The sequence below is a fragment of the Crocodylus siamensis genome, chromosome 3, assembly GCF_052110815.1.
Source record: "Crocodylus siamensis isolate JL-2025a chromosome 3, ASM5211081v1, whole genome shotgun sequence".
NCBI classification, from domain to species: domain Eukaryota; kingdom Metazoa; phylum Chordata; order Crocodylia; family Crocodylidae; genus Crocodylus; species Crocodylus siamensis.
This window is the reverse complement of record NC_143397.1, coordinates 141636526-141651312: the sequence shown is the minus strand read 5'-3', so window position 1 is coordinate 141651312 and position 14787 is coordinate 141636526. Positions and strand designations below refer to the sequence as shown.

The 14787-nt window shown below is 45.5% G+C and overlaps 1 protein-coding gene across 1 annotated transcript in view; it reads left to right on the top strand.

Moving 5' to 3' along the window:
• The first annotated feature begins 8950 nt into the window (after positions 1-8950).
• BPHL (biphenyl hydrolase like) overlaps positions 8951-14787 on the top strand; it is a 31844-nt gene continuing 26007 nt past the window's right edge. Inside the window, exon 1 of the mRNA XM_090039370.1 lies at positions 8951-9110. Coding sequence (XP_089895496.1) covers positions 9046-9110 — 65 coding nt within the window. The 5' untranslated portion in view covers positions 8951-9045. The remainder of the gene's footprint in view (positions 9111-14787) is intronic.

Sequence of the window (14787 nt, the reverse complement as noted above, 5' to 3'; positions counted from 1 at the left end):
ATACTTGGCTCCCCTCCCCCCCAGGACCTCAGCGCTTCTCCAACTATCCTCCTTAGCTCGTTGAAGTCTGCCCTCCTAAAATCTAGGGCCGCTGCCTTACTGCATGCCTTTGCCACCTTGCGCTGGATAGCGAATTCCAGCAGGCAATGATCGCTGTCGCCCACGTGGTCGAGCACTCGCAGCCCCCTCACCAGGTCATCACCCGTGGCCAGCACTAGGTCCAACAAGGCGTCTCCCCCTGGTGGGGCTGTCCTGGGTTAGATGGAGGTCCTGCACTCTGGCCAAGAACCTACGTGAGCGTTCAGACCTGGCTGTCTGCTCTTTCCAGCAGATGTCTGGGAAATTCAGGTCCCCCATGACAACCACATCCTTAGCCTTCACTACCTCTGTGAGCTGACCCAAGAATTCCTGGTCAAGCTCTTCACCCTGGCTGGGAGGTCTGTAGTAAACTCCCACCGTTAAGTCCCTTTCCCCTCGGCTGCCTTGTACTCTAACCCAAAGCACTTCAGAGTGCCCCTCCCCTGGCTCCTTGCTAATTAACGAGGATGTGTATTCCTCCTTAATATAGAGCGCCACGCCCCCACCTCTCTTTCCTATCCTGTCCCTCCTGTACAGCCTATAGCCCTTGACACTGACCGCCCAATCATGCATTTCATCCCACCACGTTTCCGTAATCCCCACTATGTCTGGGCTGGTGTCAGCCAGCAGGAGGGCGAGTTCCTCCTGCTTGTTGCCCATACTACGAGCATTTGTGTAGAGGCATTTGAGGCCTCCTGTGGGTGTGTGTACTGACCCCCTAGTCCCTGCTTACAAGGAATAGAGTGTTAATATATAGCCACAATGGTCCAAAAAGCATGTGAAAAGCAAGGTTTTTGGGAATATCTTTCATTATCAACTGTATAGGCAGGAGAGAGGCCTTAGGTAAGCTTTCAGGCACAAAGTACCCTGAGAACATCCTAGGAAGTGGGGTCTGGTAAGGAAACGCATAGGATTTTTCACAGCTCATTAAGGAAGCAAAGTGTAGTGATTAGAATAGGGTATGGATTCTGTCCTTGCCTCTATTCAAGTAAGTCAGGATTACTACTTTTTGTGGCTCTGCCACTGCCTTGGTGTGAAATTGGGCAGGACACTTTACATCTCTGTATCTTGGTTTTCACATCTGTCCAGTGGGCATAGAAGTATGCTAGCATTAACAAGATGTAACCAGATAATGAGCGAAGCCCTTTGAGCTCAAAGGGATCATGTCTGATAGCTGCTTCGACAAGAGTCCATACTCATTTCCTGCTGGTTCGCACTCAAAGACAGTAACTCTTCCTCGGGTTTAGAATAAAAGGCTGGAATTGCTATTTTGCACACAAATGCTTTTAGTCAAAGGAACACAGGACTGGGTCATCAACTCTACTCCCTCCACTATCACAGGAAACCATGTTGTGTAATCCTCTGTGCCATAGGAACAAAGTTTGGCACCTGGGGCAAAGCCCACAGCTGCAGCCCATCCTCACCCCACAGATCCAGGGGGCACCCTCCCCACAATGCTTGCCCAGAAGTGCATGCCACGGTGAGAGCTACTATTCCCACGTCCCCTCCCACACGAGCTGCTCATGGCTCTGTCCCACCCTGCCCTGGCCAGGCAGCACCTGTTAGCACCCCTTTGCTTCAGTGCCCGGGGCAATCGCCCTGCTCGCCCCCCTTGCTAGGGCACTGGTAATCCCTTTCATAAATTATCAAGTCTCACCTTAAAATAAGTCGTTTCTTGTGCCCACTAGAACAATGAGAAGACAGTCAGAGTTGTGTTTGGAGGCCACGTTACTACACCCTCTGTGCTTGAAGTCTCAAGTCTTAACAGAGCCCGGGCATTGGAAAGGGTCTCTCCGCTCACTGACAGTGTTCAGATCCTTTGTACATCATTCCCTCCAGATTCCACAGGCCAACAGTCAAGTCAAGTCAAGTCAAGCAAATGGGATGCTGATCTTGCTGGGATCCTATGGCCCCAGCTGACCTCCTGCCCTTTGGGCGGGGGGCTGGCTTCGATGATCATCCGAGGTCCCTTCCAGCCAGCCCTAATGTATATGAAACAGACTACCCCTGCAACTAACACAATGCCAGGGATGCTGTCAAATCCATTAAGCCCAAAAATCAGAGGCACTAAAGTTGGAAAAGCTGTTAGGAAAGACAGAGCCTCCTTGCTTCAAAACTTTATGACTATACTCTTCTCCACGTTGGGCCAAATAAACCACAGATTCAAACACTTCTGGAAATTTGCCTCTGAGCTTTGATAGTATAAGGGAGATCATTTAGCATTTACAGAGCAGCTTTTCCTGGACAAAGAACAAAAGGGTGGAGGATTATATATGTACTGAGACTTTCCACTATTCAACAATTTCATAACAACAAACTGACAACACAAACCTGAATTTGTAGCTTGTATGTAGGTTCCCCTGCCTGCAACTTGTGTGTGCACTTTTAGGGTGCAGATCCTGTATTTAGCATTCCATTTTGAGAGTTAAGATTATATTTTTTTTCTACTTCAAAGAATGAACGTCTTTTTACGGAGTCAGAGGGGGAACCCAAATATCTCACAGATCAACATGAAAAACACCACTGGAATCCAGGACTTCTGACTCCAATCATTGCAGCAGGTCACACTCCCTCTCCAAACCAAGCATAGGTTAGCATGGCTTGGCGTCATCACACTCTGCTGACTGGGAGCCAAGAGAACCACAAGGATCCGATTGTCCGGTCACCTCTGTGAAAAATCCTTTATGTTCACGACTGCCAAGTTCTATCCCTCCTGCACCTTAAGCGCTCTCTTCAGGTTGGCCAAACCAAGATCTAGCAAGCTGTTCCCTCAGAGACTGCCTATCTGGCCACATTTTCCAATGTTGTTTTGTGGCTTCACCCTTACCTAATTGGAGATCACCAAGGGAAAAGGTCTCAATTTCTCCCTTTCCCAATTCACTGCTGCCAGAAACCTTCCCAAACCTTCACCATGAACTTTTTCCTCTGACTTGCCTGGGGAGATTTAAAATCTGAGCTTTGTTAAGAACAAGAGTAAAGACACAGCAGCTCACTAGAAGACTCTAGTCTCCCCTAGGGAACAGTTCCCTTTCCTTCTGGGGTGGTGTATCTGTCAGATAACTCATTCTACACAAATACAACTTTGCACTCAATGGAGAGCTGTATGCATCATGTAAAATGCTTGACATTAAAAGGGGATACTACACTGCTATTAGCAGAGTGATGATGAACAAGTATCAGCCATTAGCATGTCTATTAATAACTGTTTGCAGAATGGATCCTGTATGTGTTGACATATCCTACCCCTGAAAAAGGGCTTGGTCCAGAGCAACTCCCAGGGATGGCATCCTTCCATCACAGACCAAGGAGTGGAGCTGAACATTTCCAAAACCACCACTGCTGCCTCAGGGAGGTATAGAACAGTGTGAGATGAGGCTATAGCAACAGGGTGACCTGAATCTTAAAAATACAGAAGCCTAATATTCCAGGGCAGAGACTAGATGACAGCAGCAAGAAAGACACAATGAAGAATGCAAGGGAAGGAGGCTTAGTGGCACAAAGTCAAACTCAAGGGAGTTGTGAATGAATAGAATAAAGGTGACCAAGGATTTGAAGGAAAGGTAGTGACCTGCTCAAACATCAGTTCTAGGAATTTGGGGAAATAAGCCAGAGAGAAAATCTGATATAAAACTAGCACTACTGAAACCTGAGCAGCTGTGTACGACTGGAACATTAAGATCATTGCCTATAAACCTGCATGGGAAAGACTAAGAAGGTACAAGAGGTGGCACTCCAAATTAAAGATGCCATGCCTGGTTTTAGAGTTATTGGTGCTTCAGAACAGAATGACCTTGAATGTAGGTAGGCATACTAACTTCCAATGCCCAGGAAGGCATCTGTTACAAGTCACCAAATCCAGTCAGAGAGCAGAATTAGTGCTCTCTAGCACCTGTCTAAGCACATGAAAAGACAACTGGTACATCACAGGGAAGTTCACTTTGGGAAATATTCACAAGTTCTCATGCTGCCAGCATTAAAACAACACTAGAGATTCTAAAAGGTATAGAACATTTTATAACACAAACAGTGTTAGAGCCATTATGAAGTAACACCATTTAGCACCTCTTAATAAACGCTAAAGGGCATTCATCACTGGACAAGCTGAAGGTTGACTAAGGACCAGTGATCTGAAGACAGTCACTACAAGCATAATGAAGGGACATTTATTACCAGGTAGTGCTACTGTATTTGTACTGGGTCCTCCAGGAAGACTAATTATAAAAAGGTGGGAAAAACTATGAGTGCAATATGTTGGCAGAGAAATACCCAATATAAGAAGGGCTAATAGTACCTGTAAGTAAGTTTGCCCTACATGTTCTATGATGAGATCCTGTTTTCAGTTGCTTATAATTTGGTCAGACTTCAAAAGTTTGGAGTTCAAGTGCTGGGGTTCTGCCTCAGGCTGAAAATCACAGCTCAAACAGTGTACTGGTTTTCATTAACTAAACAGGGGTGGTGGTATTTGTGCTGGGGGTGTGCCTTTTGTCACCCCTGTGAAATGCCACCAAATTGAGCCAAGTTGTAGACCTTCGGGAGAACATGCGGCTCATGCATCCTCAGAAGAGGCTTCCAGATTGTTTACAATTTCCCCCGTGACTGCCTTCAACAAGCATTCTCCAGCCCAGGCCTAAGCAGGATTTACCCTGCAGTTGCAGGCTGCAGTACATCCAGTCATTTGAACTCCAAACTATAGGAAGCCTGTCTCTCCTGTGCTCACAGTGATGTTTCCTCTGGAACCAGACAGCTTGAAGGGAAACGGTTTGCCTGCAGGCAGAGGGAAGAGCTGGACCTGTGGGAGGAGTTTGCCTGCAGATTGGCACAAGAAACTTGTCAGGGAAGACAGGGACTGGGAGCAATAAATTAGGTGACCCTGAGATTGGACAAAGTCTGAGAATGGAAATTGGGCCCAGAGGCCAAAGTGGGAGAGATGAGGAGGCAGGAAGGGAGGCACTATAAAAAAGTTGGCTGGGCAAGAGAACTGCCACTAGAATGAAAAAGCTACAGATTGGAGAGTCAGGGAGGAGGGCACTGAGAAAAAGGAGCCTGGGAGAAGCAGGAAACATATTGAATGAGAAATCCATGGAAACAAATTGAAATCCAGAGGCAATGACTGGGAGGAGAGAAGAACATTGGACAAGGGGCCAGGAGAGAGGCATGGGTGCTGGTTGGGCAGGGGACAGGGACTAGGTAGATGGAACATGAGGGACTGGGAGGAAGACTGAGGGATTGGGACTTAAAGAGCAAGCTGAGGAGGAAAGAGGGAATACTAGGATTTTCTGGGTAAGGAAAATGGGATGAGAAACTAGACAGGAAAGTGTAGGATGGAGAAAGAGTCAAGTTAATGGAGAGAAGAGTCCATATCCACTAGACCCTGCACCTGGAATGGAAGCATTATAACACCAGGAAGTGCTTGAGAACACAATGGCCAAGACACACTGATCCTGCTCTCCCTCCAAATCTGCCAGTGAGGCCACTCCATTGCATCCCTCTGTGGCACATCCAAAGCAGCTCCCCTTGAGAGCAGCTGCTGAGAAACGCTCTAGAGTGGCTTCACTGGAGCAGTTCAAGGTTTGGAGCAGGTGAGCAGAAACAGGTGGACAGGGCAGTTGTGTTGTGTCCTGGCCAAGACCTGCTACTGCTGTGATACAGAATACCACATAGCATCTGATGCATTAGGCTGTTGCCTACAAAAGCCCATGCCTTTCTAAACCAGGTACAGGCATACCTTGTTTTATTGCGCTTCGCAGATATTGCGTTTTTTACAAATTGAAGGTTTCTGGCAACCCTGCGTCGAGCAAGTCTATTGGCACCATTTTTCCAACAGCATTTGCTCACTTCACAATTAAGGTATGTACATTGTTTTTTTAGACATAATGCTATTGCAGACTTAATAGACTACAGTGTAGTGTAAACATAACTTTTATATGCACTGGGAAACCAAAACATTCGTGTGACTTGCTTTACTGCGATATTCGCTTTATTGCAGTGGTCTGGAACCGAACCCACAATATCTCCGAGGTATGCCTGTACTCTAATATGCTACCCTGCCCTACCTTCTGCCAGACATACCTTAAGACTCCAGAGCATCACTATCCCTGTACCATTAGAATATATGTATAAAACCCACTGACAAAGTGCATGTCTTCTCCATGTCTAGTAATGGGTTATATAGAAGACAGTCCTCCATTAGTCTCTCCACTAGCACAAGTGCCAGAGACCTGTGCAATACATCTAAAAGTTCCCTGCTTATGACCTATGTGGATATTAGCACAATGCCACTTGATAGAAATTCTGTTTATTTCAAGTAGGTTTTTTCCTCTTTAAAATTTAAGAACCTACCAATTCTACTACCTACAATTCAAGAATTTAAGAACAGACAAAATACCAATCTTAAAAGAACATTATAAAGGTTGCAAAATCAAGGGCTCAGATGTTATGAAATGCCTAATTAAGGTGGTCTGTCCATACGCGTTGTAATGCAGATTTTTAATTACATTTTTATGGAGAACTTCTGTCTCATTCACAATAGAGAAATAACTCGTCTGCATGGGATGTATATCATCTGGAGACATATTCCAGCAAAAGCACACATTTTTCTTTTCTCCCATTTTAGTTTGCATTGGAAGTAGTTTAAGTTAGACCAAAAAAATTACTCTTTTACAGTATTCTGAGATAAGAGGGCTTATGCAGGGAGTTGTACCAGTTTAAATTAAAGCAGTTAAACCATATTATTATTCACAGCTCTTTCACTGAGGTGCAAGCTTCCACACTGCATCTCATCTACCATGACTTAAGAACATGCACATGTACAGTTACCAGGGACTGCTCACATGCTGTAAATCCCTACTTCTAGCAGTAATAACTGGTTTGGGTTCACATGCTCTGGTAAACCTTCCTACACAGAAAAATCTTAAGTCAAACTGGGAAGAGGTTTAAACCAAACCAGAATACACTACTCAAACCAGAATAAGAGACAAAGGACTTGTCTACATGGAGATATTACTGTGAACTATGCTGGTGAATTTACAGTGGATTCAGCAAAGCAGACTAACTCATGTTTATTGCACACAGGGTAGTAATATGGAATAGCTATACATTCATACTCCAGTTGACTTTGCAGCAACTACCCTTTGTAGCCAAGCCCACAATGAAATTTAAACTAACTGGTGCAACCTTTTCCTGTAGCGCTGGTTACTTTGAGGTCAATGAGAATGGGGATTCCCAGCAGGCCAGATAATTTGCAACAGCTGTCCATGTCTATGCTCCGTTTCTGTAGTAAGAAAGGGCTGACCTGGGGCAGCTTAAGCCTTCCATTAAAGTTATCACAGGCCCGCATTCCTCTACCTCAGAACAAAAGAATCTACATCAGTACTTCTCAACCTTTTCATATGTACAGCACCCGTAGTTAGACTCAAGGTGCTCCTCAGAAAATACCAGCTCTCAACTTTCACTTAGACTACAAAAAATAAGAGCAATTCTTCTATTGCAAAGAACTCAGAAATCCCCTAATAGGTCAGAATGTTTATAACACTACCGGTACCTCTGTGAAATCTCTGGGTATCCCTATGAATCATGTTTGCACACCTAACAGTGCTAATATTACATGGCATCTGCAGTACCCTTGAAAGTAAGGGTGTCAAACTCATCTGGGCTGTGCTCAGGGCTGGTCTATAGGCTGGATCAGGCCCAAAGATTGGCTGTACACACTGGAGCCAGTGCACAGGACCAAGCACTTCATGCAGTGTGTGTCCCAGACTAGCTCTATGAGCCGTGTGCAGTACATGCCAGGTCTAGTCTGGGGCTTGCATATGGGGCCAGCATGGTGTGGGTGCTGCATGAGGTACCTGTGCTGGACAGGCTCTGGTGTAGGGACTGTTCTGTGGGCCTAGTTCAGCCCAGCCCTGGAGCCAGCACACAGGGCTGGTCTGACAAACAGCACTGCATGCAACATGTGCCTTAGACTGGTCCACTATACCACGTGGCATGCAGTGCCCATGGCACTGGGGCCAGCCCCATGCACTGCATGCAGCATGCACCAGGCAAACTCCATCCAGAGTAGCAAGCAGCCAGCCTGGACCCTGGCTTCATAAACTTTCCCATCTCCACCCTCTGGCTATGATAGATAGACCTGTGATGTTAGCCAGCTAACGGCAGTTCTTAACCTGCCGCAGGTAAAGCAGGTGCAGCACATCAATCACAGTGGGTCCAAGAGAAAACCTTGTCCCAAGCCAGGCGTGGGCAAAATGCAGCTTGTGGGCCAGATGTGGCTTGCCAAGCCATTCTATCTGGCCCGCATGCTCTCTAAAAAATGTAGAAATATTTATTTCCACCTGGATGCCTGTCATGCAGCCATCGATGGCTTACCAAATGCAATAAGCGGCCATCCGCCTGAAATAATTGCCTGCCCCTGCCCTAAGCAGCCCGTGGCACCTTGGATGTGCCTCTGCCAATCACTCCCTTCTCCCCCCTGCTATATTTGTCAGGGTTTCTTCTTTTCAGTCTTACTCATCAAGTGTTGGCTGCAGCCAAAGCTGGGGGTTTGGCATAGAATGTGCCACTGCTCCTCCTGGAACTTACACCCAAAAGGTCCCTGGCCAGAGGGAGTCTTGCCCCTCTGCTCCGAGGCAGACCAATCACCATATTTGGGGTCAGGAAGAAATGTGACCCCCCTGGTCAGACTGGGGGGCAGGGGCTGCCTGCCTCTGTAGCAGGGTGTTGGCCCTCCTCATTGGGATCTCGTGAGCACACACATGCAGGTTTCGCAGCAGCAGGACAGTGGCGCCGGGGTCCCCCGCTGTACCTGTGGCAGCTTGGGGGGGGGGTACAGCCCGTGCTGCGTCAGCGTTGACTCGGCAGTTTGGCCCAGAGGTGACACAAGGGGGTCGGACGGGCTGCCCCTGCCGGCCGCGAGAAGACCAAGGCGCAAGCAGGGGCCGGGAAGCGCCGCCCCGCCCCGCCCCCGCGACCATGGCTCGGCGCCTGCTGCCCGCCGCCGCCTCGCTCCGGCTCCGGGGACCCGCCGCCGCCTACGGGTAAAGTCCCGCGTGCTTCGCCCCAACCGCGACCTGCTGCTTGCTGAGCCCCCTCCGCCCGCGGCACTCAGGACTCCCCCCTGGGCTCAAGGCGGAGCCGGAGAGCAGGTCGCTATTACTTTGGGAAACCAAACCGCCAGGCCTTACTGCCCGCCTCACAGCCCGGAGGCTCTCCCGGCTGTACAGCTAGCCCTGTAGATGACTTAGCGCGTCTTGTTTCTTGCATTTTCTCTGGCCCACCCCAGCAATTAACACCACCACTTTCAACGAAGAAGTATTTAGTTGCACGATATTTAGATTTGGTTTGATACATTTACAGTGGATGCCAAAGAGCTGGCTGGCTTTGTTTTTGCCAGTCAAATTAATTTATTCAAACATCCCTGTAAAGGGCGGCCACAATCCAGTAAGTTATAAAATGTCACAAGGATCCCCACCCTCCCAGCCTCTTCCAAGGCAGCCAGAGCCCTGCTTGGTTTTATATAAGCCACTGGGCTTGCAAATTTAGCAAGGATCCTACAAGTCCAAGGCTGCCAGAGGACTTGTGGCCATGGGTGGTTTCAGGTGCTGAAAGGAGCAGGGATGCATTGTGGTTCAGGGCCTGGAGCACATAACTTCTGAGGAGAGGCCAAGCCATCTGGCCTTATTCAGTCTGCAGAAGACAGAGAGGGGACTTACTAGCAGCTTTCAACAACCTAAGGTGGTTCCAAAGAGGATGGAGCTAGACTGGTCTCAGAGGTGGCAGGTAACAGACCAAGGAGCAATGGGCTCAAAGTTTCAGCAAGGGAAGTTTAAGGTAGATATTAGGAAGCGTTTTCTCACTAGGAGGGTAGTAAAGCACTGGAATAGATTACCCAAAAAGGTGGTAGATTCTCCATCCTTGCAGGGTTGGTCCTACTCTGACTAGGGGGTTGGACTATATAACCACCTGAGGTCCCCTCCAACCCTAATTTTCTCTGATTCTATGGGAGTTAGGGGTACAATGTCTGAATCTAAACTTCCTAGACCAGTGGTTTTCAACCTATGCTCTACATAGACCCCTGGGGGTTTGTAAACTATGTCTAAGGGGTCTGCAAAAGAGGACTAATTATCAAAAGTATGTGAATACCGACACAGTTCAAAGGGGTCTGTACTGCCATTCAGAAATTTCTGGGGGTCCCCAAATGAAAAAAAGACTGGAAAAAAAAATCACTGTCCTATAGCTTAAATGCTGGAGGCTACAAGTGAGAGGAACAGAGGGAAAAAGAGACCCTGGACATACCCAGTTCATTCTCCCTTTTCAGCATCTAATCTCAGCTACTGTGTGGGATACTGGGCAAGATGGACCTGTGGTATGACCCAGTAAATGGCAATTCTTATGTTCTTAAATGCACCAGAAGCATGGGTGGATCTAGGATTTTAAGGGGGGGTGCAGATGATGTGGTGTATTATTGCATATGAACACAACTCTTATTTTCTCCACATTAAAACAAAGAAAACCAAAACCTAGATGCTTTACTAATATACTAGGGGCCAAGGAGTATATTATTCAGTTTAAGGTTAAAGCAAAAACAAGTGTAACCTTCACTTAAATGGGCAATGTAACTTAATTGGAACAAACATAACAAATATAAACTTCACTGGAATTATACTTTGCTGCATCATACATTACATATTTAAAAAAAGACAACATACCAGGCAAAAATACAAAAAAATATATATATGTGGTTTAATTAGTCCTGTTATTAGAATTAAGTGTGCCTTTCAAGATTCATTAAACAAAATCAGGCCTTGAGCCTCTTGGCAGTGCACCCAATGCTTTCAGGTTGCTTCCACACCTGAGTTGGTGTTTCCATTAACTTAGTTAATCTTTTTAGCTAGAGTTAAAAATAGTCTGCAGGGTGGTAAACTAGGAGCTCTATTACCAGGAGCAGCTAACAGACAGAAGAATTGCAGAAGACAGAATGGCTTGATTAGTGGACTATTAAGGCCATTAAAAAAGGAGAGGGGGTTGTTAACAGCTGTGAAATGCAGAGATCAGAAGGCATCAGGTAGATGACAATAATCTGTGAATTCAGGCAACTCCCTTACTGCTGCCACTACCAGGAAGCTGGTTTTTAACTTTGGGTGCACCAGAAATTAAAGGGGTATGGGGGGTGGGAAAACAAGTGAATTGGTGGATCCACCCTGAGCAGAAGTATTTTGTTGTCTCTGGGTACCCCAGCTCAAGAAGATTGTCAATGTGAATGTACTAATCAATGGGCTGCTAGTACAAAGGTCACCAAACCCCCCAGCTCACTAGCTGCCTGTAGCACCCAGGACATTTAAGTGTGGCTCTCAAAGAAAGAAATGGCAGGACATGGCAAATAGTTACCTCTGGGACAGGAATATATAAAGGAAGCAGCCAGCTGTGTTACTCTGAAGTTGGGCAGAAGATAGGCATGCACCTTGTAGACTAACTGGATCAGAGATGGGTAAGCATCCGTGAGCAAGAGCTCAGTTCATCAGATGATATTAAAGCATGTACACAGAGCAGACTCCTTGCATGGCATCTGTGTTTTAAAATCATAATAGTATAGATGCTAAGGTGCATCTCAACCATATGTTCCTGCATATCTGAAAGTTTTGTCCTGTGGTTCTCAGCTGGGTCAAGATTTTCAGTTGTTTCAGGAAGGATTAGGAAATTTGGCCACCCCGTGTTAGACCCTGACTATCTACGTAAATTGGGAAATGTTTTTAACGTTACTTGGGAGGATGTAACATTAAACCTGAGCAACGTTAAATCCTGACCAACATGAGCAGGATTTATTTTTTCTGCAAGCCACGATGGAGATTTGCTATTTGTATAGCGTGGCCATAACAGTTCTCTGACTGTGGATTGCTGAGTGATTACTTAGAAGAAGGAAACCATATTAGAAGCCTGCTGGTGACATTTACACTGTTACTCGTCCTTTTAAGACCCTCTTTTAATTCCCATCAGACAAAGAAACATGACATAGTGTAGTAGTTCTCAATTAGGGTGCCCCAGCACTCTGGGATATTTTAAGATCCATTCTAGGGTGCTGCTGAGTGCTACACAAAATATTAGCATTGTTGGGTGTGCAAATGCAATGCATAAGAAAAATCAGAGTTTCAGATAGAAATCCCTGGTGTTAAAAAACCATTCTGGCCTGATGTGGTCTGAGTTCTTTGCAACCAAAGAATTGGTCTATTTTTTTTTTTTTTTGACAACACAGAGTGAAAGCTACAGAGGGGGCATTTTCCAAGGCTGGTCTTGAGTCTAAAAAGGTTGAGAACCACTCTTTTAGGGTGTTTCAGGTATTATGTCTAGTAGATGCATGTGAGGGTTTGAAGTGGTAAATGTGGGAATTAGTTGGGGAAACAATAGCCTACGAACACAGTTCCAACTGGATGGAGAGGAGCCCCTTTCTAGTTCCATAGTCCTAAAAACAAATAAGTGAACAAGCAAACAAGCATACCCTCCCTCTACACTCTCTCTAACGCGCACACAACACAACAGAACATGACAACCAAGGCAAGTGAACTTATTCAGTGTATACACACAACATTTCCAAAGCTGAAATCCTTTGGACCTGTCAGACTCAGGAAGGAAGATGCAAGGAACTAAGATTTTTTTCTGAAAGAGGTAGCCTGGATTGGACCAACAAAATGAAGAGTTGGAAATGTTATCAGTCATAAAAGATGCATGAAGCCTTTTTTCTTTTTTTTGCAAAGGCAGAAAGATTTTTCCCCCTTAATATGTTCCACTAATATTATATTGATATTATCCACAACGTTTTTTGACAAATCAAGAGTACCCTTCTGTCACCTAAACAAGGAATAAAAGTTAGTTTTGGGTGTGTTGGGGGAAAGAATAAGGTGCTTTTACTGATTCTACAGTCCGTCTCTCATAGACAGCCTATTTCATCAGAGAGAGAGAGAAAGTTTACGTCTCTCTGAATGAATCAGTGCTAGCTTGACACAGTTTCTGCCTGGTTTCAGACTAACACAGTTAACTACTGTACCCTCCCTGGTTATTTATTAACTTCACAGTGATGTGACCATTTGCTGAGTTTGTGCTGCTGCCCCACACTTGTTTTTCATCCAGACATGGCTGCATACATAAGCTATGACACTTCAAGAATTCCTCCATTCTTGGCTCAAGAACAAGTGTGGGGCAGCAGCACAAACCCAGCAAATGGTCAAGTTGCTAATCAGAGTAAGGCTGTGAATTGTCTAGTGTAACATGAAAAAGCCATGGAGTTTTCAGGGGGGAAAAAACACGATAGTTCTGTTGCCAAAGGCAGCAAGATCTTGACGAGTTTCTTTTGTCAGAAAAGTTAAACATTTTCTTTTGTAATTGTTTAAGACAGCTCAAAAGCAATAAGATCTTAAGCATTCTTATAAAACTTAAAAAAAGAAGGAGGGGGGTGCTCAGACACTATGATAGGATGCAGTAAAATATGATGAATACTGTTGCTAGTTTATATAGCTGTTCTTTCCAGTACTATTTTGTCCGGGTATGGGCAAAAGAAATGTAGCACTTCTGATTTTAAGCTCAGAAGGAAGCTTTGTTTGGTAATATCTTTCAACTTACTGACTTTTTACTTCATAAATGTAACTTAATGAAAATTAATTTATTGAAACATCTCTATAAAGGACAACTACAATCCACTAAATTATAAATGGTCACCAGGATCCTTCCAGTCTAGGCCATAATCCTGAAAAAACAGTCCTGGATTTATACCCCAGGCTACAAATTGATTCTGTGCAGATGCACTCTACTGATCTGATTGCAAGCCAAGGCATTAGCTTCCTAAGTGCCAGCACTAACCATTGTATTACATACATGCTCAGTTTATGTAAAACCTGGGCCACTTTATTGTGAACAAAAAAGGTTGTAATTTAATTCACACTATCACAAGTTAGTCTGCAAGCTGTCGTTTTGAATTGCTTCAAGCAAAAGGATTTAGAGTTAAACTACTTCAACCTGGATTGTGAACTGTGTGGCAGGGTTCAATGTAGAGCTCACTGTTTAGTGCAGGACTTGAAGTAATGGCAAAGCTTAATAAATAACAGAACAGAGCAGAGCAGTCTCATTAAGCTAGTCTTGTTTGGATGTGCGACACTGCAATGAGGTCTTTCTTGAACCTAATTCTAGAGCTACATTCCTACAAACTAATAAGTAGAGAGACTTCAAGGGGGGCATGGATATCACCCACCAAAGGCAGGTAAGCTAAGAAGTAAAACAAATAGAGGTTAGCTATTTCATATCCAAAAAAACAAGTCAGAAAAAACTTCTAGTATTCGGATGCAACTGAGAGGCAACATGCAGGCTTTTATTATATTCTGCAGTCCAAAAAGCCCAATATACAACCTAATACACAATGCTATCCTGTAAGTATACTCATTGAGCATGTCTAGATGTGCTGTTAAACACACAGTAAAGTTACTGTGCATTAAAAGGAGCAGTAAATTGCCCCTGTGGAAAGGGTCTACACATGTGCCACCTTTGCAGCAAATTTGTTCCCAACCGAAGCAGGTGAGACCAGGAATGTTCATGCCCCCCTGACCCTGCTCTGCCTTGCTGCAGCAGCCAGGGGAGCTCCAGGCTCCCCCAGGTGCCAACCCCAAGGGGCAGGGGGCTGGTGGACTGCTGTGTCCTAGTCATGCAAGGATTGGACCCAATTCCCACGTGGCA